The 24,591-nt window shown below is 36.9% G+C and overlaps 1 protein-coding gene across 4 annotated transcripts in view; it reads left to right on the plus strand.

The window, feature by feature from the left end:
• Window positions 1–5,044: 5,044 nt before the first annotated feature.
• Window positions 5,045–24,591, plus strand: part of LOC128205771 (trithorax group protein osa-like) — a 31,279-nt gene continuing 11,732 nt past the window's right edge. For 2 of the 4 annotated variants that reach the window (XM_052907708.1, XM_052907736.1), the window contains exons 1-3: window positions 5,996–6,314; window positions 17,675–17,829; window positions 21,627–23,265. In XM_052907708.1, the coding sequence (XP_052763668.1) occupies window positions 6,216–6,314; window positions 17,675–17,829; window positions 21,627–23,265 (1,893 nt within the window). In that variant the 5' untranslated portion in view covers window positions 5,996–6,215. Of the gene's footprint in view, window positions 5,227–5,993; window positions 6,315–17,674; window positions 17,830–21,626; window positions 23,266–24,591 lie in introns of those variants that run through there. The other 2 variants (XM_052907715.1, XM_052907725.1) reach the window with 2 other exon arrangements.

Consider the following 24,591-nt stretch of genomic DNA (forward strand, 5'->3'; position numbering starts at 1 on the left):
GTGGAGTTGAACATCGCACTTTAAAGTACCAGATTTAAATGAAAATCAGTCTCTGAAACCTACTTGGAATAATGGTTGATTAACAAAATATGATCATGAAAGAGTGTGTAATATTTTGCGTATACATTAACAGCAAAACACACGCCGAAACATACCTGATATAATGTTTGACTTAAAAAATAAGTTCATGTCAGAGTGTAATATGTTGCGTATATTAACAATTAAACACACATATAAAACACGGATATGAAAGGGAAAACTCCTAAAAACGGGAAAATTAAGTTGTAGGTTCTGGGGTTGACCTCATTTGATCAGTAGTGTATAATAATTTTATCAATAAGAGACAACAGGGGAGGGAATTCAGATGTACAATTCATTATAAATTCAGTGCGGTTTTCTCCCTATTGCCTGCGATGCTTTAGTGCAGTAAAATTAGCTAAGTGGACGAAATATACCCAGCAGCATCGTATGTACGATGAACACATATCCTATATCATTATCCATTAATATATACCTCAGATTTGTATTTGTGTGTATATATCGTAAGTTCAAACCATATCCACCCTTTGTAAGTTATATGCTTTTGAACATTCTAATGATTCTTATTTCCATATAGTGTTGTAACGGATAATTGGTTTAAATATGTACATTTGCAAATACTTTGATATGCTCCCTTTGTTATAGCTATGATCTGAATTGAAAGAGTATTTTCCGAACGACAATTATGCTAACATTATCTTAAAATTGAAGTTGACGTGCATCATAGAATAACACACTTGTATAACAGTTTAGTTTATTCTGGATACTACCTTTTGCTATGATGACCGTTTTATTCTGCTGCTCATGGAATACACCGAATCAGTATGGCGGGTAGGTTTGGTAGTCAGCGGGTGTTGAGTGGCTAGTGAGTGAGACGGCGGGCAGTTGTGTCGGCAGGTTGGGTATGTGGACGGGCAGGCGTGATATTGAGCGTGCGAGTGCCATGGTATCATGCATACAGTCTTTTTTTAATATCACATGGAAAGAATTATCGCTCAAGCCGTTCAGAACTTTCAGTGCTTTGATTTGATTTGTTTCCATACCGTAGGTGTCGTCGTCGCCGAAGTCATTGTGCAAAAACGTTATTTTGGGTCATAACTAAAAATAAGATGATAACATTCAAATGACGCGTGTACATATGTTTCTAGAGACAATACGCCATCTACAGCGAGGCTTAATGTCGAGCAATGCTAGAGACAATACGCCATCTACAGCGAGGCTTAATGTCGAGCAATGCTAGAGACAATACGCCATCTACAGCGAGGCTTAATGTCGAGCAATGCTAGAGACAATACGCCATCTACAGCGAGGCTTAATGTCGAGCAATGCTAGAGACAATACGCCATCTACAGCGAGGCTTAATGTCGAGCAATGCTAGAGACAATACGCCATCTACAGCCAGGCTTAATGTCGAGCAATGCTAGAGACAATACGCCATCTACAGCGAGGCTTAATGTCGAGCAATGCTAGAGACAATACGCCATCTACAGCAAGGCTTAATGTCGAGCAATGCTCCCTGTTCACTAAAACAAACCACAACAGACGATCGTCGGTTATATCTAAAGCTCTTGCTAAATCTAAAATCAGCCGAGTTTAATAAAGTAAATAATTTGCTACGATCCATTTTATGTTTGTATGAAAATTATGTACAGAACACCATTGTAATTAAGTATTTAAGCAAACATTAAAAAGATACGCATCCTTAAACCCTTAAGACGACACTGAGCTAAAAACTTCAAATCCCCTTTAAATTAAACATCTCACCTAGTTTAACCGAAATCGACATATAATTTGCTCTCAATAAGGATGTTTCACGCGATGACAGATTTCAAGTTCACATTTATTGAGATTACAGTAACCATGTGAATGGACATAGCGCAACAGATTGGTTAAAACTGGAATGTTATACTAGTAGCCGTTCAATATAGTTTCTCATAAAAGTGAACATTTAGCGCATTCTTAACCAATATAGATATAATGATCAAATAATAAGTGCCACTGTAGCTTCTTTTTTTGCTTCTTCAAACACACAATTTAATAAAATATGGTTACTGCAGAAAAATATAAAATACCTTTGAATTTGATGTTGTATCTTTAAACTATTATTGGAATACAATTAAAGATGTATATCGAGCTAATTGGGACGCCCAAGGTAAGATATATGTATTCTAATTAAAAAGTGTTTAATTTTATCAGTACTGAGTAACATATATTTAAAAATGAATGTTTAGTTGTTATTTAATTGCTATTCACAGTAGACGTTGTTTCGATGTGAATTTACGTTAAAATTCTCAAGCTTTTGTTTAAAAAAAAGTACAAATGTAAAATATAACCATTTCCTCTGTTTTAAATCTCGAACTTTACGTGCGAGTGTTCTTGGTATACGATGCAACCGACATATTGATAAGGAATATAGCTGTGTTAAGGCAGCAGCTGGTTTCTATCTATTCCACTTCTCGCAGAACGTCAAAACTGAACTCTAAACTATACTTAGAATGGACAGTGGTACCTCTACTCATATATAAATTATTATTATTTTGTTTTCTTTTAAATGTTCTTTGCATCAGATGCCATGATTACGAACAGTCTCAAGTTCGAGTTTAGACTTAAAGCTGCACTCTCACAGATTGAACGTTTTGACAACTTTTTTTTTATTTTTTGTCATGGAACGAGCCAATTTCTGCGAAAATCCATGGAAACCAGTTATATAAGACGGCTGTCAAAAATTAGATCGCAGATTTATAAACTTAAGTTTAAATTGTAATGTTTTATGCATTTTTTAAACCGCTAGTAACGGTTTAAGCCATAAAACATTAATTTTCGAACAGAAATATGCAAATCTGCGATCTAATCTTTTGTCAGCATTCTTATATCATTAGTTTGCAGATAACTACACAAAAATTTGCCCTTTCTAAGACAAAAAAATAAAATAGTTGTAAAGTGGTATATCTTTGAGAGTGCAGCTTTAAATGATCAAAAATCATATGAAATCCATTGTTTTTACAAAATTTAATGTCGACTTTAATTTATTATTCAGCAAATTCCATAATCGATACAGGAAAGTTACAACGAATTGAAGATATGCAGTTTTACCACTTAAGTCTGAACTCAGGAAAAGCCCGTGCTGATTTAAAAAAAACTGCTTTAAATTGTACAAATTGGTAAAAAAAACTAAAAATGTTTTAGACTTTTTTAGGGTTTTTTTACCAATGTGTACAATTTAAAGCAGTTTTTTTTTAAATCAGCACGGGCTTTTAATAAATGGGTTCTGTATAGTGTAAGATATATTCCCATTGAACGTTATTGTACAATTTCCCGCAACAGCGAAGTTCACAAATAGATAAGACAAGAAATAAACAGACTATATGATGTACTAAATACCTTATTACCGAGATAAATCACTCGTGAAATTACCAATCTTGTCTAACAAGGAAACACGAACCATTGCACCCAAAATATTTAGAGTGTAACAATGAAAATGATGTGAAACGGAAAATGATACCCGCCTTCGCCACAGACCGCATCTGTATTGTTACGCTGTCTGTATTGTTACATACTTAATACAATACGAGTACGCGGTGAAACATACCCGTATGAAGACTAATTATCATTGAGAATAAAAACAACAATGCTACTATGCGGATATGCGTACATGACTGACATGATAGTCATGAACAGTTTAATTTAAAATCTCATTTAAAATAGATACATGTCTGCCACCAAAACTAAAACTAAGTACCAGCGTATCAGTAAGATTAATTATAAGGGAAATATTACTGAAGATAACCGTACGACTTTTTGAGATACCTAATAAATTATACATTCTATAAATATATATTATTTTTTAATATATGTTAATGTAAGATAATTATGTTGCGTAATGATCGACTGGTTTAAGTGATATATTCCAAGAGAGGATACAGAGGGATAATATTTGTATCACTAAATAGGGGTTTACGTGTAGAATAGGGAAATTTAGAACTAAGCAGAAAACAATATAACGACCAAGCTGTTCTGACCTGGAACAATTGCAAAATTTATTATTTCACGTCGAATTAAAGTTGAACTGAAGAGAAAAACCATACGTTCCAATAACTTTCTAAACAAAGTAGTTGTGGTCATCTATTCAATACAAACTCACCAGCCATCAACATTTATCTTTTTTTATCATGGTACTAATGGGTCGATCAAAGAACTTGTAGGTTGAATTCCTTAAGTCAATTTCAAGAAGGTTTAAGATAAAGATTAGGTTAATCATTATCTATTTTATTAAAGTACAGTCGAGCCCCGTTCGCTCAAACTCCCTGGGACCGGCGTACATACCTCGAGCTTCGGAAAATTCGAGCCAAGCGGAAACGTTCACCTTCAGGATAAAGCAATCTAGTTCGGGCCAACGAGGAATTCGAGCCAAGCGATTTCGAGCCAACGGTTTTCGACAGCACATTGAAATAGCACATGCTTCACACATTAGCACATATATCCTCGAATGATACAGTCGCATAACCATTTTAGTTTGGTAAACGCATAGTAATAACTCTTTATTGAGCTTAGTGTTCGGGATTATATGTTGTCTACTGGCCGAGCCGTTGCTTAGATATACTGATTCATTTGCTTACGATCAATGACGACTGACTGCTGATGTACTGAAATAAATGTCAGGCAGTTTTCAAAAATACTGCCTTTTGACGAAACATAATTTCGTACACTAGTACATACACAAAATCCTGTGTTATTTAAATAAGTTGTATCATAGCTTATTCAAAGACACGTACTTCTCATATTGTACAGTATGTCTCATGAATTTTTATATATAGGTTACGGAAGTATTTCAAAGTACAACACAGAACTACACTGAAAATATTCGACCAAGAATGAACACTACGATCAGTGTTCCGAGCCGTAATCGACATGAGTAAAATTGTTTCATTTCCGGATCGTTTTGAAGGAGAGGGTCATTGAAAACAAATGTTTGAACATTCTATCATTTTGTTCATTCATGTAGAGTTTTACTAGTAGGATTTTATGCGTTGTCTGTTATATAATTTTTACACGAAATATTTTGTATTTTTTTTTATAAAAACAGTCGATTTGTTTTTATATAAAGTGTGTTATATTGGCCGATAATATAAGTTAATATTCGAGTGTTGGGTTATATTGGAGATAACAAGGAACGGTGTCCACACAGAGGTACAGTAAATTATGATATGTTAAAGGTGCACTCTTACTCCCAAATAAGATTTACCACAATAAATACAATTGTTTTAATTTATCAAAATGGATGAAAACATGTCTAAAACGATGGTTCTTATGAAGGATACCCAGATTTTTTTTAAAGAAAGATGCAGAAAACACGATATTTCTACCGTAGGAGACGATAATACGACGAAATATACGATTACAATCTTGTTATCAGTAATTGATATTTTCATTAAGTGTATTCTTTACAAAGTATTCAAGGTTTATCACCCCCAAAATATGTTTGTTATATATATAGGTATGTATTGATATTGAATGAAAGTGTCATTTTAACAAGATGTGATGTCACTTTCTTAAGCAGTAGGTAGTAGTAGTAGTAGTAGTAGTAGCAGTAGCAGTAGCAGTAGCAGTAGCAGTAGCAGTAGCAGTAGCAGTAGCAGTAGCAGCAGCAGCAGCAGCAGCAGTTGTGACTCAAAATGTTTTTTTAATACAGTTTAGTTTTAAAGTGGTTGCAACAATTATGTTTTGTTGTTGTTGTTGAAAATGCGAATATCAATTACGCATAACTTACAAAGATCTTTAAACTATTTAAGATAATTACGAAAACAAATGTTGGGTTTTGACTTCCGTATGTACCTGTGGCTGTCTACCTTGCCACCAGGTACATTATCAGAATGCAGTCGGCATGCTCTGTAGCTGGTTTCTATAGAAACGCTTTAGCCTGGAAATAGATTTTGGCAGATATCACCCGGTGGATCTATCATTCTAAGCAAAGAAAGTTCTCTTACCCATCATACCTGTGTATGTGTAGTGCTCGCCGCCTCTGCAGCGCCATATTTTGTTGGAAAATTACAAAATTTTCTCTGTTTCTGCATTAAAAACTGATCTCAGGATTTCGTACAGTTCTTTCAGGAAATTAAAAATAGTGAAACTACTGTTTACAGTTGCAGTATTCGGGAGGGTCTCCCGGAAGCGCGGCTATGGAGACGATATGGCTACAGCGGCCGAGCGGGGATATACCCTGGGGCTTCCGGTTACAGGGAGGCCGGGAATTCGCGCAACCGCTCTCTGTACAGAGGGTAAGATCCCGCCACTGGGCAATTTATAATAATTACAAATAGAATATGTAGTAGCTATCACTTAGTATGATTATATTTCTTCAACCTTACTGTTCTTAAAAAGGCTTGTAATACGTATATACTGCCATCGTCGGCAACCACGGTACCCTATTCCGTTATACTTCACAACGAAGCATAGCGTAGTGGGTATCGGGGGTATCCGACGATGATATACTACATGCATTCAGTAATAAAGTAACTGAAACAACATACAGGTGACCACGAATTATAATTTATCAATCTAAATACTAGAACTAGAGAAATGGAAGCCAACCATACAACTCAGGTGATCTATTGGAGACCCCTTTATTTACATGAATTATGTATACACATTATAAAAGGGACACCAATGGAGTTCTGGTAAGTCTATAGTAGTGGCAGTTTAAGACAGAGTAAAAATTAAATCAAGACACTCTTTGTGTTGGAAAGGACTCGATTTATGTTCTTACTACCTGTACGAGACACACACCAGAGAGAATGAAAACACCGTATAATTAGCATATAAATTAGCTACACATTACCTAGACAGTACAATACCCGTAAGCATGTATAATATAGCACGGATGGTTATACAAGTAACTCGTTCCATATGTAAGTGATACTTGCCAGCCTGCCCATCCACAAGTGGTAATTAAGCAATCAAATCTCAACAGCCTGCAGGGATTGCGAGAAGTCTGATGATTATTAATAACACATCAATGGCGCGCTGCATTGAAAACAAACACTATTCTTGAACGAAGATGTAGTCACAGAGGTATCATATATTATGACATGATTGTATTATCTATAATGTCTCACACGGTACTCCATGAGAGACTTATTTTGACACAGTGTCCATCGTGGTGAATACTTGGAGTGTCATTCAATGTAAAATGACGACAAAAACTGTTTTCTAGTCAAACTGGTCTGCGAACATTTAAACTTATTATTTATTTGTCTTTGTTTGAAAACAGCAGCTACAATCTTCAGAGCACAGTTCAAACATCTACGCTTTTATTACCATAAGACAATCATTAGTCCGAAGGAATAATAATAAAACCCAACATAACTTGAAACGTCGCTGTTGAAATGCGGGGGCGTACTTTCAGGAATAGCATTCATGGAGAATGAGTAAGCATAGTTCAGACACTAGCAGAATATCATACCAGCAAGAACTTGAGTGATTGATATAGACTGTAAACATGAAGAATCAACGTTTCTCATAGTTCTTAACGTCTTTGAAAATGATATATATTGAAGGATTGAAAATTAGACAGTAACAGAGAACAAAGCATATTATTTGTCAGATATGAATTGTGTTAACCTTTATCAAGAAGTGCCACTGCAATGTTATTGTCAGGAGTGGGAGTTAGACGGCAAGTAATTTGCGTTGTATTGTAGGGCCTACTTTTATTGTTACCGCATCTGCAAAGACTTTCTTAATGTTGTTATTATAGTTCGTATTAATTTTGATGTGCAAAAGCTCACAGTAAGAATGAGTCAGCCAGTCTAGCTGATATCGTGCAGTTTCACAATAGTCCAAATATGAAGACCTTCATCGGTAGACGAAATCGCAATATAAAGTCTTTACACGCTCGCAGGAATTAAAGACACGCATCAACTACATTTGGTCTATATAGGATTGTGGGATATCCGTCCACACACATTCTTTTACATGAATTCTCTAAATTACTGAGCCAATTTCAATCAAGCTTCTCATCTGCTTATCAGTAGAAGTTTTTTTTTGTCAAACTGCAAAAATAGTGTACTTCATGCGGAACTCATGGTGCCATTGGAATGGGGTAAAACTGATTTTCAGAAACCGATTATACAAATTGGAAAGACTATGAGATAACTTTTTTCCAGACTTGTTGTCACAATTAAAGTCCGAAAACTTAAATATCTTCTTAATAGAAACAGATTCTCTGATGGTAAAATAATTTCACAGGAATGTTTACTTGAAAGCTACAGAGAAAACTTTCCTTTGCGACCTTCTTCTGAAACTGTTCAACCTTGGTTATTTATCATGGCCCTCTAGAAACAAATTTGTATTACAAATATACTTTTCTAGGACAATTTCACTTGTTTTCGCCCGACTCCATTTTCACACGTGCCGAATGCATTGTATGGCCTTTAACCAAAATGCTTATATACGTGTCCTTCTAGTCAAGTTAACGACACCTCTATGGTCAGTGATTCTAATGCGGCTAGTATATAGTCATTGGGTTTTCCACTCTTCAGTAGTAAATCCAAGGACTCATAAAAGGGGTAGTTGGTTTGCTGCAAAAGCTTGAGGCCGGTCTTCTTTTATTTTTTTCAAGTAGCTTTCCTTACCAGGAATGCGCCGAACAAAGGACCCGTTTCCTTCTTGTGAAATAATAAGTTTAAGGTACTTGATGCTTAAATAACGTGTTCTTGACGTCATCCTTTCAGTCGTAATGTTACATGTTCATGCCTGGTGGCCCCGATTTGAATCATTTGAAAGGATATTGCTTACTTATTATTAATATGTCAACTTAATGACTGAACATACATAACAGTGGAGCTTATGGAAGTCAATGGTAGTTTTTTTTAATCTATATCTACTGAAATCGGAAGTAAAATGTTTTCAATGTCAACACGAAGTGTTTTCAGTATATTTTTAAAATCATAACATACTCATTAAACTCTTTCTCATGCTACCAACTATTATGGGTTAACAGAGCGTTGTACTCGGAAAAAAAGTCAAAAAAAGGGTTGACCTTATTACGTGGCTACAATACTCACAGATAAACTCAACTCGTCAGTGCTTGATTCCGTAAATCGTATGCCTGATGGTCGCCTACTTGTATCATTATACTTCGACTCATTCTCCTATTTGAACGTTGACATACACAACTCGCCTTTTCACCCAGAGCTGTGGCACACAGGTCCATCATAAAAGACGGTAACCGTATGCTTTATCAGAAATAACCAGTAATTATCCAGTGTTATCTACCAGAAGCCGAATTCTTGCACTTGAATGTCATGGCTGTTTAGTAATACCTTTGTTTATGTAAGTATAATGAAGATTGAAGATAACATTGGGGTCGTATGGCGTGGCTCCAGCTACCAATGTAGCTTCTCTGGGGCGTCTCATCTCATCAGTCATTTTAGTGTTGAATATTTAGTATTTACAATAAAACATTAACTGTAAACGACAAAATATTACATTACTTCTGTGTGTAAACATGACTTTTTGTTTCCCGTCCGTCGGACAGACAGTGAGTGTATAAGACCATAATTATCTCATTAAATCCATTCATCCTCATGATTTGAACAAACGACATAAACTCTCAGGAAAACAAATGAACAGGTCCTAATTGTTGCACTAAAGAAGCTTCGAGAAATTGGGGCCAGATCTGCTAGGTATGGCCAAAGATGATCTCATAAAAAGGCATTGATTATAGTATGTGATAATAAAGATTCGGTCTCTTTACCCTGGTGGAAAACACCATAAAAAGATGGACAGTACTTGGTGACTTTCGTTCCCTGGAAAATCAAGCTATTTATAGACGATCGTCTTAAAATGCTAAGATATCGGAAGAGATAACTGCTTTTTAAACACCGATTTAGCACAGAATAAATTATTGATGTGTATCATATTAAATTCCACAATAATTCCAGTATGAATATTAACTGTTATTTAGTACCAACTGTTATGAACACGTCTTGAATGCATCCTGGAGGGCTGACAGACATTTCTTAAATAACTCACGAGAAATGCTCATACATTATAAACCTTCATAACACGTGGAAATCATACGAAGAAACAATTATGCTCATGACATTTGTTGCCTGGCATCACGCACAACCAGAACGCCTACTATAAAGATGAAACATTTCATAGCACTATTCAAAATAACATACGTAATACCGTTTCGAATAATAAATGCTACATTTATTATGATTAATATTTAGTTTAATAATGACAGTTAATTGATGAAAAAAATAAATAGATTCACATGGTGTCATAAAAACTCCAGCCCGAGTTCATTATCAACAAGACCTAATGTTATTACGTGGGGGCGATTACAAAGTGTACTACGGTATATATATATATTTTGATAGGAGGAAGATGTACCGCTATCAGATAAAGGGAGTTGGCTATGCGGCCTGTGATATAATTATACACAGCTGATAAGCCTAGAGGCGTTGACTGTAGGTGGTCATTCACGTATACATTTGTTTGAATATATCAAATGAAGCTTTCAAAACTGCAGTTAAACATGTCATGATACGCCAGATCAAATTTAAACGCCCATCTGTTACATGTCAAAATGTCTGACAGTTCGTGTCTTTGATATTTAAAACATTGCGCCTTGTGCTTTTTTTGACAGTTTCCAGTCTTGAACTTATTTTGGTTCTCTTAAACGACACAGAAACAATGTTTGAACCAATTTAAATCAATGAAAGCACAGGGAAAATCAAAGTGTTTAGTGAAGACTGTAAAGTAATCGTGTACGGTGTTTCTCTTTAGACGATTGTGGCAGCTCTATGCAAAAGTCGTCCCACAATTTACCAGTACGCACGTTAAGATAACAACATGGACACATGCATAAGGTTCTCAATGATCAACATCTCATACTAGTATACCATATATTGCGTTCTACTTTACATTTTAACTTATCATGCCAAAGAAATTAATAAAATAGGAATGAGCATTTCCAAAGCTTAATCAGCGTTATCAGATATCTAAAAATGGTCAATATCTAGCAATGGTCAATATCTAACAATGGCGAATATCTAGCAATGGTCACTATCTAACAATGGTCGCTATCTAACAATGGTCACGATCTAACAATGGTCAATATCTATCAATGGTCAATATCTAGCAATTGTTAATATCTAGCAATGGTCATATGTTTTCGAATGGAAAATATAACCTGCTTGTCTGCTAAACATTGCCAATTTGAAGATATATGACCGTATTTGAACTATTATTCTTATCTGTCATCTGCAAATACCAACCTTTATACCATCGACGTCTTTTAATTCTCGCTCGTTACATTTACATGTACCTATACCTACGGCTAAGCACTTAACAAATGCGAGCTCAAAATGGCCTTAAATGTTGTTGAACTGTTTGTTAACCGTAAGATGGTCTTGCCAAAATGTGAATATGTGAACGTTTCTCCTACTCCTAGCCTACATGAAATAGATCGAAGTAGAGCTTACCATTTCCTTGAACATGTATGATAGGTAATACCTTCCATTTTTTCGTTTTGTTTTCTAAAGGTTAAACTGCGGCTAGGAGTATACAAATAACACATTTCTAGTAAACCTCTCTTCTATGTGCACGATGAAAAACTGCTTTCGGTCTTCCGCGTATTGCAGCAAACTTACCTTGGTATATAAGTGAAGGCTTAAGGGAAATATCATTCTCGATTTCAATATATATTTCTGTAATAAATGATAAGAGTTTCTGTTTGAAGTTCTTGGCAGCCCACTCCACATTGCAGCTAGGTGACGTGTTATAAGGTCGTACAACCCCCATGTCTATGATTGTTGGGAGAAATTTACGTGTATCTACAAAAAAGCGAGCAAAAAAGAATTATAATAAAAAAGATCACGGATCTATTTTGAAATGTGGCTTTTGCGTGAGAACCAGGTAGAATGCTGTTTGCGTGAGAACCAGGTAGAATGCTGTTTGCGTGAGAACCAGGTAGAATGCTGTTTGCGTGAGAACCAGGTAGAATGCTGTTTGCGTGAGAACCAGGGGTAGAATGCTGTTTGCGTGAGAACCAGGTAGAATGCTGTTTGCGTGAGAACCAGGTAGAATGCTGTTTGCGTGAGAACCAGGTAGAATGCTGTTTGCGTGAGAACCAGGTAGAATGCTGTTTGCGTGAGAACCAGGTAGAATGCTGTTTGCGTGAGAACCAGGTAGAATGCTGTTTGCGTGAGAACCAGGTAGAATGCTGTTTGCGTGAGAACCAGGTAGAATGCTGTTTGCGTGAGAACCAGGGGTAGAATGCTGTTTGCGTGAGAACCAGGGGTAGAATGCTGTTTGCGTGAGAACCAGGTAGAATGCTGGTTTTCACAATGAACCAGTTTTTAAACTTCAATCAATACGGGCAGTGCAAGGAATACATTAAATATTCTACAAGTGCCTATAGCTCCATAGAAAAGAAAAAAAAGTTTGATATGTAATAGAATGTATGGTCCACGTTTTTCATTCATTAATATTGGACATTTGCCCCTGGCCTGTCTAGTTAAGTTAATTATATACCAGTATATATTACTTGCCGATATATTACATTATATTTATATACGTTGATAACGCGGTATGCAACAGTTGAGGGTCGCTGTCACAGGTGCTAGACATGTATATGTTATACCACAGTCCTCATAACCGACACTGAGGGTCGCTGTCACAGGTGCTAGACATGTATATGTTATACCACAGTCCTCATAACCGACACTGAGGGTCGCTGTCACAGGTGCTAGACATGTATATGTTATACCACATTCCTCATAACCGACACTGAGGGTCGCTGTCACAGGTGCTAGACATGTATATGTTATACCTAATTCCTCATAACCGACACTAAGGCGGCGAGTGTTTGTGTCAGTTACTATATCTAAATGAATATGCTTCTTCTTCTCCCACCGACGGTGAGCCTCAAAAAGATTGCACCGTTCGTTCGTCCGTTGTTTTTTTTTGTCATGCTCTGTGCGATTTTGCAACCTTACACAGATATATAAGACTCACAATGGGGACACGTCGCTAGCAAGACTCGCATCCATATCCCGATGGTCATGCTCACAATTAGAGGTTAATAATTATGAAATGCTGCATAAATGCACGTAGAGAATAGGTCGCCGTGTGGGGACTGTAAATTGTCATGCATAGTTAAAATGTATGCACATAAAATTATGTTTGGCACACAAAGACAACGTCTCGCGTGCAATAAATACGTCCTAACCACGAAAGTCAAGGTCACATTTAGAGTTCAATAATCACGGAATGCTTCATATGCATCTAGAGTATAAATGGTCGTTCCCGGAATGTAACTTTGTCATGGAAAGGGGCATTTTAAATAATACAGCGCAGATGAACGGCAGACAAAGGCGTCATGACGGGTCCATATCTCTGGATGTGTCACGTCAAGGTCCCTACCACTCATATTATTGTTTGTTTTAATGATATAGTTTATTCAGGCTTAATATTGCATGCCTCTTTTTGTTGAGTTTATACTACTTATGATGACTTGTAGATCATAAAGCAACTTTGGACAAACGTTCGTTTTCAACATTCATGCTTTCTACGGGAGATTATTTAGCAAAACAGTTTTTACTAAAAAAAAATTCTGGATAGGATAGCCATGTACATGTTTATGAAAAACATAGACTGGTGATACCAATTCTTGACTGTTCAAATAATGCGTTTGATCCTTAAGACAAGTTCTGTTACCTGGCTATCCGACTTTCGTTGTCTGACTTCCAATGTCTGGGAAGTCAATTATATTTAGATTAGGACTCGTATTAATGTTTATATTTATTAAGTAAACGTATTACTTTGGAGGAAATATTTAAATTGGAGGTAATTGTAGCATGCACTAATATGCATATTAAATGTCGTAATAAATCCAGTGTGTAGGTAGACTGGCAATTTCTTATTAAGAACATGATGTTATGAACACGTCCCCAATCTGCATCTTGGGAGGCTGGCAAACATTAAATTACAAACCAGAAATGCTCACCATACACCATAAAACCATCATAACACATGGAAATATTCTTCATACGAAAGAAACAATTATGTTTATAGAACCCTTTGCAGCAAACGAGATGTACCGTTATCAGATGATGGATATTGGCCATGAACTCACAGCTGATAAGCCTAGAGGCAGACACTTCTGATGGTCACTGACGTATATTTTCGTCTTAATATATATTAAAAAGAATTCAAAGCTGTAGTAAAACCTGTTACGATATATCTGATAATATTCTACCCAATGGCATCTAAAAATCTGACTTTGTTGTTTCGACTGGTCAAAGGAGCTTGTACATAGTGTCATGTTGTTTTTTACTGTTTATGTCGTAGACAGATTTAAGCCTCTGAATGAACAAGGTGCAATTAAGTTATATAATCATAATAATAATCATTTTGAAACTCTTACGCCAGTGCAAAAAAGGTTTAGATGTTTTGACATTACATCAGTAAAAGTATCACTCCATAGTCCCTTTCTAATGTTGTATTATGATCATCAAGCTGATAGTTACATCTGTTTCTGGTCGAAATCTCTGTTAGATTTCTGAATTCCTCGATTTTTAATACATTTTTTAACATCGCCCGGTGCAAAACTAGTTCGATGGTTGTACACTTTGTTTAGTCACTATTATAAATATCCTGATGCCCTCAAACAGCAAATTGTAACATGGTCAAGGCAAAGATGTGCTACTACCTCTAGGATTATACCAACTCTTCACATAGCGGACTACAGCAGGAACGGTTACTCTGTAAGGTTAAACAGCAGTTAGAAACATACACAAAACCTATTCTTAGTAAAACATACTAATAAGTGTAGGTCTTAGTACACGTGGCTGGAAAACCGTCAGGAACAACCACCCCGCCTATTCTGTCTTTCGCATGTAACAAGAAACTAATCTTCGTTTGCAAATGAAATCTTAAATACAGTTACTATTTCTTGTATAAGTGATAAGATATTTTATTTGAAATTCTTGGCAACATATCCAAAACCGCAGGATATTTTGCGAAGGTTGCGAAACACCCATTTCTCCGATTTCAAAGAAGTAAACGTGGTGGAAACAATAATCTATTAAACACAAGTAAAACATATTTGTTATTTAACATAAAAGAAATGTGGGTTGATTAGAAAAAAAATGCCTTGAAAACCAGCTGGATAGAAACGTTTCCAAAGACTCACCCAAGCAGAAAATAATCGATTTAAATGGAAAATAATGCTAAATTATAATTAACCATAATAATTCACTAAACTTTCAATGAAGTATCAATTGTACAATTTAAAAGAAATGAAATGCTTTGAAATATGAGTTTTACCTTTTGTACGGAATATTATCATACAGCATATATTTCATACATTTTCAAAACACAATTGATTGCGACTATCATAACATAGTTCTTACCAAAGCATTACAAAATATAAATATGTGTAAATAACGCGGTATGTAGCAGGTGATGGTTGCAGTCAATGGTGCACGTCATGTATATATAGCACATTCCTCCCATCTCCCGGCCGATAGCGCTATCTGCGCCGTGAATCATACACGAGGTGGTGAATGCTCCTATCAGTAGCTATTTCTAGTGGCGGATGATGCTTTTCTGTAGACAGTTTCTTAGCAATGTGCACTTTTAATGATGGAAGTTTTTACTTGAACAAACGCGCTTAAGATAAGATAAATAATAAAGATCTTTTCTGAAGATGAGAACGTTTGGTTATATTTTTGGTAGCATGTACATGATATTAGCTAAAATTTGTATGAACATTTCTGAGGTTAGTACTTTCTAATAATAGTCTTGTAAAGAATGTGGTAAAACACAACAGATCAAGTAAGACATTGTTGTGACACCGATCCGGTGTATTTTCAATAGCGCCCATTGACTCAAATGTCATTACGATGTGTCACCCGAGTGCGATCTGTTTTAAATAGCCTCTCGATAAGATGTCACTCGCCATACTCGCCTCTGGTATGTCCCACTTAAAGATGCAACAGTTTGTATGTTAAAGGCACACCACTATGGTTGGAACACGGGATGCATCTGCTTCACCAGGATTTCAGTTATCACATTGGTCTTTTAAGCAGTATTTCGATACCAGTATAAAATTACGTGTCTATCACGCAGAATTTCTTTACCAAAATAAAAACAGGTGTCTTAATATTAAGTAGTATTTTCTTTGCCAAAATAAAAGAATGTTTCTTTAAAACAGTGTGTCTTTACTAAATAAAAACCAAAATAAAAGTATGTGATTATTATGCAGTATTTACCATAATAACAACATGTTTCTATTAAGCAGTATTTTTTCTACCAATAAAAATAAATTAAAGCATGTTTCTATAAAGCAGTATGTACTAAATGAAAGTATATATCAATTATAATTTATTAAGTATTTACCAAAATAAGGACATGCATCTATTTAGCAGTATTTCTTTAGCAAACTTAAGGTATCGGTCTTTAATTGAAATATTTTAAAGAACATGAGTCCAGTAATGTATGGTTTCGTTTGAAACATAACGGTGTGCATGTGTCACGACCCACAAAGGCTGTTGACCGCATCAAACACAGACACTTACCATGCTGGTATTCAGTGTGGGTAATGACCCTTCATGAACCTGAGATGGGTGGGAGTCACACAATAATCCCTTGTATTCTAACTTTTCAATTTACTTAAAATAAATTGCATGCTTAAATCAAATAAAACCTGTATCACTTACCAGTAGTAATTTATTACAAGCAAAAATCCTTTATATCAGCTTCGTTACATGCGTCATTGTTCGATACTGTTTAGTCATTTTGTAGATTAGAATATAAACAAATAAGTATGTGTACAGCTGGCTTTCTGTAACATGTGGCTATAACGTCTGATATCTTTGGATTATCAACAAACACATATTTATGGATACCATGTCGTTCAAAACAATTGCGTTCGTCGAGAAGAAACTGGTTTACCAGTCGGTAAGTCGACTACTGTGTTACAAGTACACGTTTATAATGAAATATATATTTTATTTGAAAAAAAACAGGGGGCAAAACTTAAAATTCAATGCAAAGAATCGTGTATGTTGTGAATGGATCGTGATGTTATCAAGGCATGGAAATGGAGATAGGAAGTGCGGATTAAGAAGCGTTTGTCTCCCCGGAGAGAGCCTTGTAGGAGCCTTGTTGCACGAACAATACAGGCATTGTATGCCGAGTTTCATTCAGAATTAAAGCGTTTGGTTCGCTTACACATGCATTAACATGTGTTTCATATGATTTGCAGATCACGCAAAAAGGCGTTTTATCATTATCTCTTAAATAGCTGAAGAGTAATACACCAATAATACTAATCATAAACAATTTATGTACGTGTTTACGTGCACTTGATTTTTGTTAACTATTATAGTACTTCTTTATAACCATTGAGTTATGGTGCTGGCACATTGTTGAGTGGAGCTAGATTTGGTAGATTTGGTAGTGTCGTACAAAATCGTCAACACACAAAACCGGCATTAAAAGAAACAATGTTTTACAATTACCACAACTCATTATATCACATAAACTCAACATCATTGCATGACCATTTTACCTATTATAGCATTCAGAAAACTATCAATTCCTGTACGTTACGTGATTTCAGGTGACGCCTGGCAGTGTGGCGGCGAGTTCTAACGGAATAGCGCCTGGTGACGTCGTGCTGAAGATCGGTAACGTCAACGCCACCAACATCACCCACAACGAGGCACAGGAAGTGATCACTGGAGCCACAAACATTCTACAACTCACAATTAAGAAGTAAGATAGAGTAAATATAACAGAACAGACTTGTTTCATGAGCTTGAGAACATACTGTGAGGCAAGTCAATATCAGTACATAAAAATAAATATTTGAGCGTTGATTGACCTTGGCTACAAACTTTTTATATTATGTCTTATATTTAGGCAAGAGAAAGATTACAAATGATAGAAATACTGAGATAATAGTTAGGGCCAGTACCGTACAGACACTAATATTTAGAGGCAGGACCGTACTGGTCAATTAAGTATCTATAACCACATTATTATTTTTTGGTTGACAACACTACGAACATTCTTTAATTCCACAAGTATTGTGCTACCCGATTGTTTTACAGAGTAACATCTGATTCTGATTACAAGTTTCCATTAATAATTTGATATGCAAAACGAGTGCACGATATATGCGTATCATATACGTGTAGTTGTTAGTGGGTGAAAGCTGTCCTACTTTAAAGACCTGTATATAACAAAAGTTAAGTCTACTGTTAACGACTTAAAATTGAAGAAGACAGATTACCCACGTGGCCAATGTGCTCACCAAGATGACACGGGACGGGGTTGAGGTCAGTTTAAATCGCTGTTGGTAACGGCTCATGTTACCCGCCACGTATGGTGGTCCTGGGCGAGATACTACAAACACTCCATCCCACTGTGTTTGTTCTAAACTATTCCTACTAATTCATTTTACGGTTCTTTACAATATATTAATGAATGTTATTTTGAGAAATCTTTAAGAATGTCTACCTAGTTTTGTAATATAGGTTGACTGTTACGTTCAGACTAAATCGTTGGGACAATAGAGCGTTCTCCAAAGACAACGTGAGCTTTGTTTAACATTGTATCAGAATTAAGAACGTTTTTCATCGCCAAAATTACTCTTTGGATATTACGAAAAAAAGGAATCATTATTCAAAAAGCAATCAGGAAGGAATCTTTCAAGATACCATCAGCTCATCAACTTTCATGAGATCTTTATCACACGTGCATGACTGCTTCATCTTCATCTATCTCTAGGAATAAAATGAAATTCAAAATACCTTCTGTCAATCAATATGTCTAAACGAGGTTAATTGCTCAGCGAAAAATTGGATATTCGGTTTTAGCTTTTGATAGCCACAACCGATAACCGAACTTATGCCAGTAAGTGAGATCCACAACCGATACCCGAATACATGTCAGTAAGTAAGAGCCACAACCGATACCCGAATATATGCCAGAAAGTAAGAGCCACAACCGATAACCGAATATATGCCAGTAATTGAGAGCCACAACCGATACCCGAATATATGCCAGTAAGAGCCACAACCGATACCCGAATATATGCCAGTAAGAGCCACAACTTATACCCGAATACATGTCAGTAAGTGAGAGCAACAACCGATACCCGAATATTTGCCAGTTAGAGCCACAACCGATACCCGAATACATGTCAGTAAATGAGAGCCACAACCGATACCCGAATATATGCCAGTAAGAGCCACAACCGATACCCGGATATATGTCGGTAAGTAAGAGCCACAACCGATTACCGAATATATGCCAGTAAGTGAATGCCACAACCGATATCCGAATATATGTCAGTTAGTGAGAGCCACAACCGATATCCGAATACATGTCAGTAAGTGAGAGCCACAACCGATACCCGAATATATGCCAGTGAGAGCCACAACCGATAACCGAATATATGCCAGTAAGAGCCACAACCGATACCCGAATATATGCCAGTAAGAGCCACAACCGATACCCGAATTCATGTCAGTAAGTTAGAGCCACAACCGATACCCGAATATATGCCAGTAAGAGCCACAACCGATACCCGAATATATGTCGGTAAGTAAGAGCCACAACCGATAACCGAATATTTGCCAGTAAGTGAGAGCCACAACCGATACCCGAATATATGTCGGTAAGTAAGAGCCACAACCGATAACCGAATATTTGCCAGTAAGTGAGAGCCACAACCGATATCCGAATATATGTCAGAAAGTTAGAGCCAATTGGATAATGTGCAGAGACGACATGTAACCATGGTTAGAGGCTGTCTTGTTCTTTAACATGCATCAACATTTGTTTTTGTTTTTCCACTAGACAACGGACCCGCAAACTCAATGTCAATCTATAATGCGCCTTTTTAGAACTTTAATACGAGAGATCTCAATCCAAATGTTCAACTGAGCTGGACTTGAGCACTGTAGTATATAATTAATACAGCAGTCTTTTTACCTTTCCCAAAGGAAATGAAACTCCGTATATTTTCTGCCAATCATGTGTAATGTAGAGAGATATATTTCATGCCAAATGGATGTTTTTGTCACTCGATATCTCGAAATAATTTGGCAAATTAAACGAAAAGCAAATAGATACCTGTTATGCAAAATCCTTTCACTATACTTGAATTAGTCCTCTCAAAAATTTGCGGGTGCCCTATAGTAATTACCCTGTCCGTCCGTCCGTTCGTCCACATTTGTAATCTGTTTTCGTTGATGGCTTATCAGCCATTCAAGATATCAAATTCATACTTTCTAATCTTCCTTACAGTAACAATACGCTATTTTGTGACAAGTAATGTAACTAATGTTTAAATATTGTCAAATTGTATGTTCCTCTGAAAATTTGAAGAAAGAACAACTTAAAACCGTTCAAGACATTAAGTTGAAACGTTCCCTAGTTGCTCAGAACAAGTCAATAGATGGAAAGCAATACATTTGTCAAAGGTGTCATGCCACACACATCAAAAATAAAATGCCTGCCACAGCAGTTGCCAATGACTTAATAGCATGCCTTAAAATTGCACCCCTTTCAAATATGATATCATTTAGAACCCTTATCACTCCTGTGATGGCTCACGTTTTTGTGTTGTATTATTTTTTATTGTGAAGGAAGCATGGATTATCTGCTTAAAAAGGCCTTTTCTAAACTTCTGGGGTTTTTTTTGTCAGTAGTTTGAAGGCGAAGGGGTGAAGGTCGATTACAGTCGCAGAAAAAGGCGATTCATGTTATCCACCATAAATCATCTGCTCATTTTCATCTTGTCCAAAGAAAAGAAAATCCGAATATCTTCTGTCAATCAAGGCTTCTTAAAAGATAGATTTCATGGCTGGGTGTTTTACCACCTGACAGCCACACTGGATACGCGAGTATAAGTGAGTCTTGGAAGGCTAACAAAACTGAATTATGGGTTGGTAACAAGTTAAATCCCATTGAAAAAGTATAATGATTCAAACACCCATTTTATAAGCTAAAGTGTTCTGATCTTTCTGTAAAAAAATCATATGAATGATCGGAACTTTTTTACATGTCAGTTAGTAAATTGGTCTGCTGATTAAATTTTGAAACCGATTTTTTTGGACATTTAATTGAGAAACAACGCATACTATAGATATATGCGTACTCGTCTAACCTTACGTCTAAACTACATTTTCGTTCGATATCACCGTTCTTACCGGTATATCACTTGCCTGTCATTTGCATGTAAAATACCCATCTCATATGTTGTTTTTTTAAATAGTGGTATTAGATACTTGGTTTCATTCAGTCATTTGTGAGATTCCTGTGAGAAAGTTACTTTGTGGGTTTCAATGGCAAACAAAATGAATGAGAAATATATCGAGGATCTCTTTGATTTCATCAATTACTTGGAAAAACATATCTCTTCATATGCATACAGGTACAATAGGGGTTAAAATAGATATAATTGAATTTAATTCAAGTGTTTTTCGTTGATAGCGAATATGCTCCTGTTTCTAAAAATCGAGATATCTTGTTTTAATGAATGATGGTGATTTCCGTTTCAGGGCGACGGCTGCCAGTGCACCGGTCTCCCCAACTTCTGGTTCTCAGTTCTCAAGCGTGAACCAGAACGCTGCATCGTACGCTGTACAGGATGACAAGTACGCGTTTCCGGATTATCGTGTTGGCAGTGGTTATCAAGCTTATAATAATTCGAACGAGCCTGCTGGATTTAATTCCCAGGAAAACAGTCCATATGACATGCGCCAGTTTGAGCAGACTCCCCCCATATCTGGATATAGTACACTTCCAGTGCGTAGTGGCAATAAACAGTCTACTGATGGATTTAGACCCGTTCAACCTTCACAACAACAACAACAACAACCACAAAATAAATATCCATATAAATCAACAAGTGGTATTAAGTTGCAGCTTAAACCACAGACTCAAAGCGCTCCCCGCCAGAATGAGTACAGCCAACCACAATACAATGATCGAGGCAGCTATAGCCAGCCTATGTCGCCAGTGCAATTTATGAATGGAAACAGAAATGAGTCAGCCTATCAGAGGCAGACATCGGTAGGTCAAAACAGACCCGATACTAACACCGGTTACCCACAAAGTCACTTTAAAAAACCTACCCCATTTACCCCTGGATATAGCGGTGTTAATTACCAAGATGCCAATCAACAGCCACCACGTTTACAGCGTCAAACCTCGTCCGGCAACCAAGCCCCTTCGCATGTGTTCGAGTCTACGATTTCCCCAGGTGTTCAGCAAGGTAACTACAATCCTTGGTCGGACGATGCCCCACCGCCTCCTCCGCCGCCAACGAACTACCAACCTGATCCATACAACCGCCCATACGAGCAAGATGCAGGACGCACTCAGTACACGAGACAAGCGTCCAACCCGCAACAAGCCAGTTATGGATCCAGTCCATACGAACAGCGCCAGAACGATTACAATGCGTACCAATCTAGACAACAACCAAACTACGAATCCAATGAATCACCATATCAGCGACAAGGGTCAAGGCCGTACGAGCCACAGCCGCCGCCACAACAGTACCAGCGTCAGCCCAGCAATCCTAATTACTACGATCAGAGAAGTAACCAGCCAATGACTCCAACACGAATGCAGGGTCAGCCGTCATATAGTCAAGAACAACAGTATGGGTCGCCAGATCCGTACTCCCAACAACAGCAGGCATACTGTAGACAACAGTCGCGTGAACAACCACAGCAATACGCCAGGCAGACATCACGTGATCAGGCACAACCAATGAGTAGGCAACATTCACGTGATCAGCACATAGAACCGCCAACGTACACACATCCAGCATCACCACCTGGAAATCAAATAAACACTTTCGATGACGTTTTATCGCCTTTCGAGAATTTCCAAAATTCTAACTATTGCGATAAATTATTTTCCCGCTCGCCGGACAACCGCGGGGACATTGACAGTGGTTTGAGTATGAGCTCCGACACGCCCCGGTCCAACCAGTCCGCCTCCTACAGTCCACCCCAACGCTACCCGACTGGCTATGATGACAGGAGCGATGGGCTGCTCCGGCCCGCTCCCCAGGCCCCTCCCCTTCCTCCCGTTACACCGCCTCCTCCACCGCCACCTCCTCCTCCATCAGACTGGACACCTCCGCAACAGCAACAGCAACCGCCACGCAGGAAGCTGCCACCTGAGGTAATTGTGTTCCAATGGTTGCGTATATGGCTGAATTTTGCTTAGATAGCAGTTTAAATGGCTTTCGAGTGGAAATTAGGAATTATATTACACTACCATAGTAACAATGCGACTTTGAGTACTGTACAATCCTAGCACTCTATCAAATGCGAACATCGTTATTATGGATCGCCAAAAGTTATTAATGCGTTTAAGGTTCTCTTGTGTTTTGGTGGGTAAGCTTGTTAACTTCAGACGCTATACCGGTTTAGTTTTTTGAGACATCTTGTTTGCTTGTAAACACCATTTTATGCTGTATTTTCCTTTAAAAAGATGATTGGCAATCCTATCACGTTGATATCATGTACTTGCTGTTATTTTATAATGTTTAATTATACCAGACCTGCTGTTTGAGGCGATGTGAACTTTTATCCAAAAAGCAGCATTTTTATTCGATGGTGTTTGGCAAACATGCTAATGATATTTAAAAAGGTAGGATACAACACGCAGCAAAACGTGAGGAAAGTGTTTTAAAATACAGCATAAAATACAGCATAAAATACAGCATAAAATACAGCATATTCCATAAGCCAATATCAAATTTGACGAAGGTGTTCAAGAAATTGCATGATTCGCGTCATTCCGATCCTTCCACTTCACAGTAGCCTATTTACCTCCCTTTCTAGTCGGATTAGCTTTTAGAATATAGCACTTACATTAGAGTAAATACATGTATTAGTTGGATCATATATTCGGGGCGTTTCGTCCAAGCAAATTTAATAGAACATCAGAATGTATGTCAGCTTAAGGCTGATCACTCAAGTGCATATATATCTGTAATATGGTTAGATGATTTATATATCAAAGGTGTTGGGTAAAATGAGTAAAAAGTGGTTGTGCATTTGAAATCAATGAGGTGTTTGTATAATGATTGTAGAATATTATTTGAATTAAAGCTTTGCACGCCCGGCATGGCAAAGGTTTATGTATGTCCATAAAATGTTTCAAAGTGTATGTTTGACATTTATTGCACGTTTATGCTGTATTGATGCTTTCATATGCACCATTGCATAACTGAACGATTGGTCATAGAATGAAATAAAACCATGAATAGAATCAAATAGCAATGAAATAAAGTTAGCGAGTTACATAGGCTCGTGTTCATCTAAAATGTCTCATATGTTTCAAAGTATGCTATGTAAATGTGCTTTTTTTATTTGGTGTTTGTGAATACTAAATTTGGTTTGTATGCAATACATGTATATCAAAGTCGAGTAGAATGCATGTCTTTTCAACTTCGATTTTTTTTTCATTTAAAGAAACGTTTACGATAAGTCCTTGATGTTT

The sequence above is a fragment of the Mya arenaria genome, chromosome 2 (genome assembly GCF_026914265.1).
Source record: "Mya arenaria isolate MELC-2E11 chromosome 2, ASM2691426v1".
Classification (NCBI taxonomy): Eukaryota; Metazoa; Mollusca; class Bivalvia; order Myida; family Myidae; genus Mya; species Mya arenaria.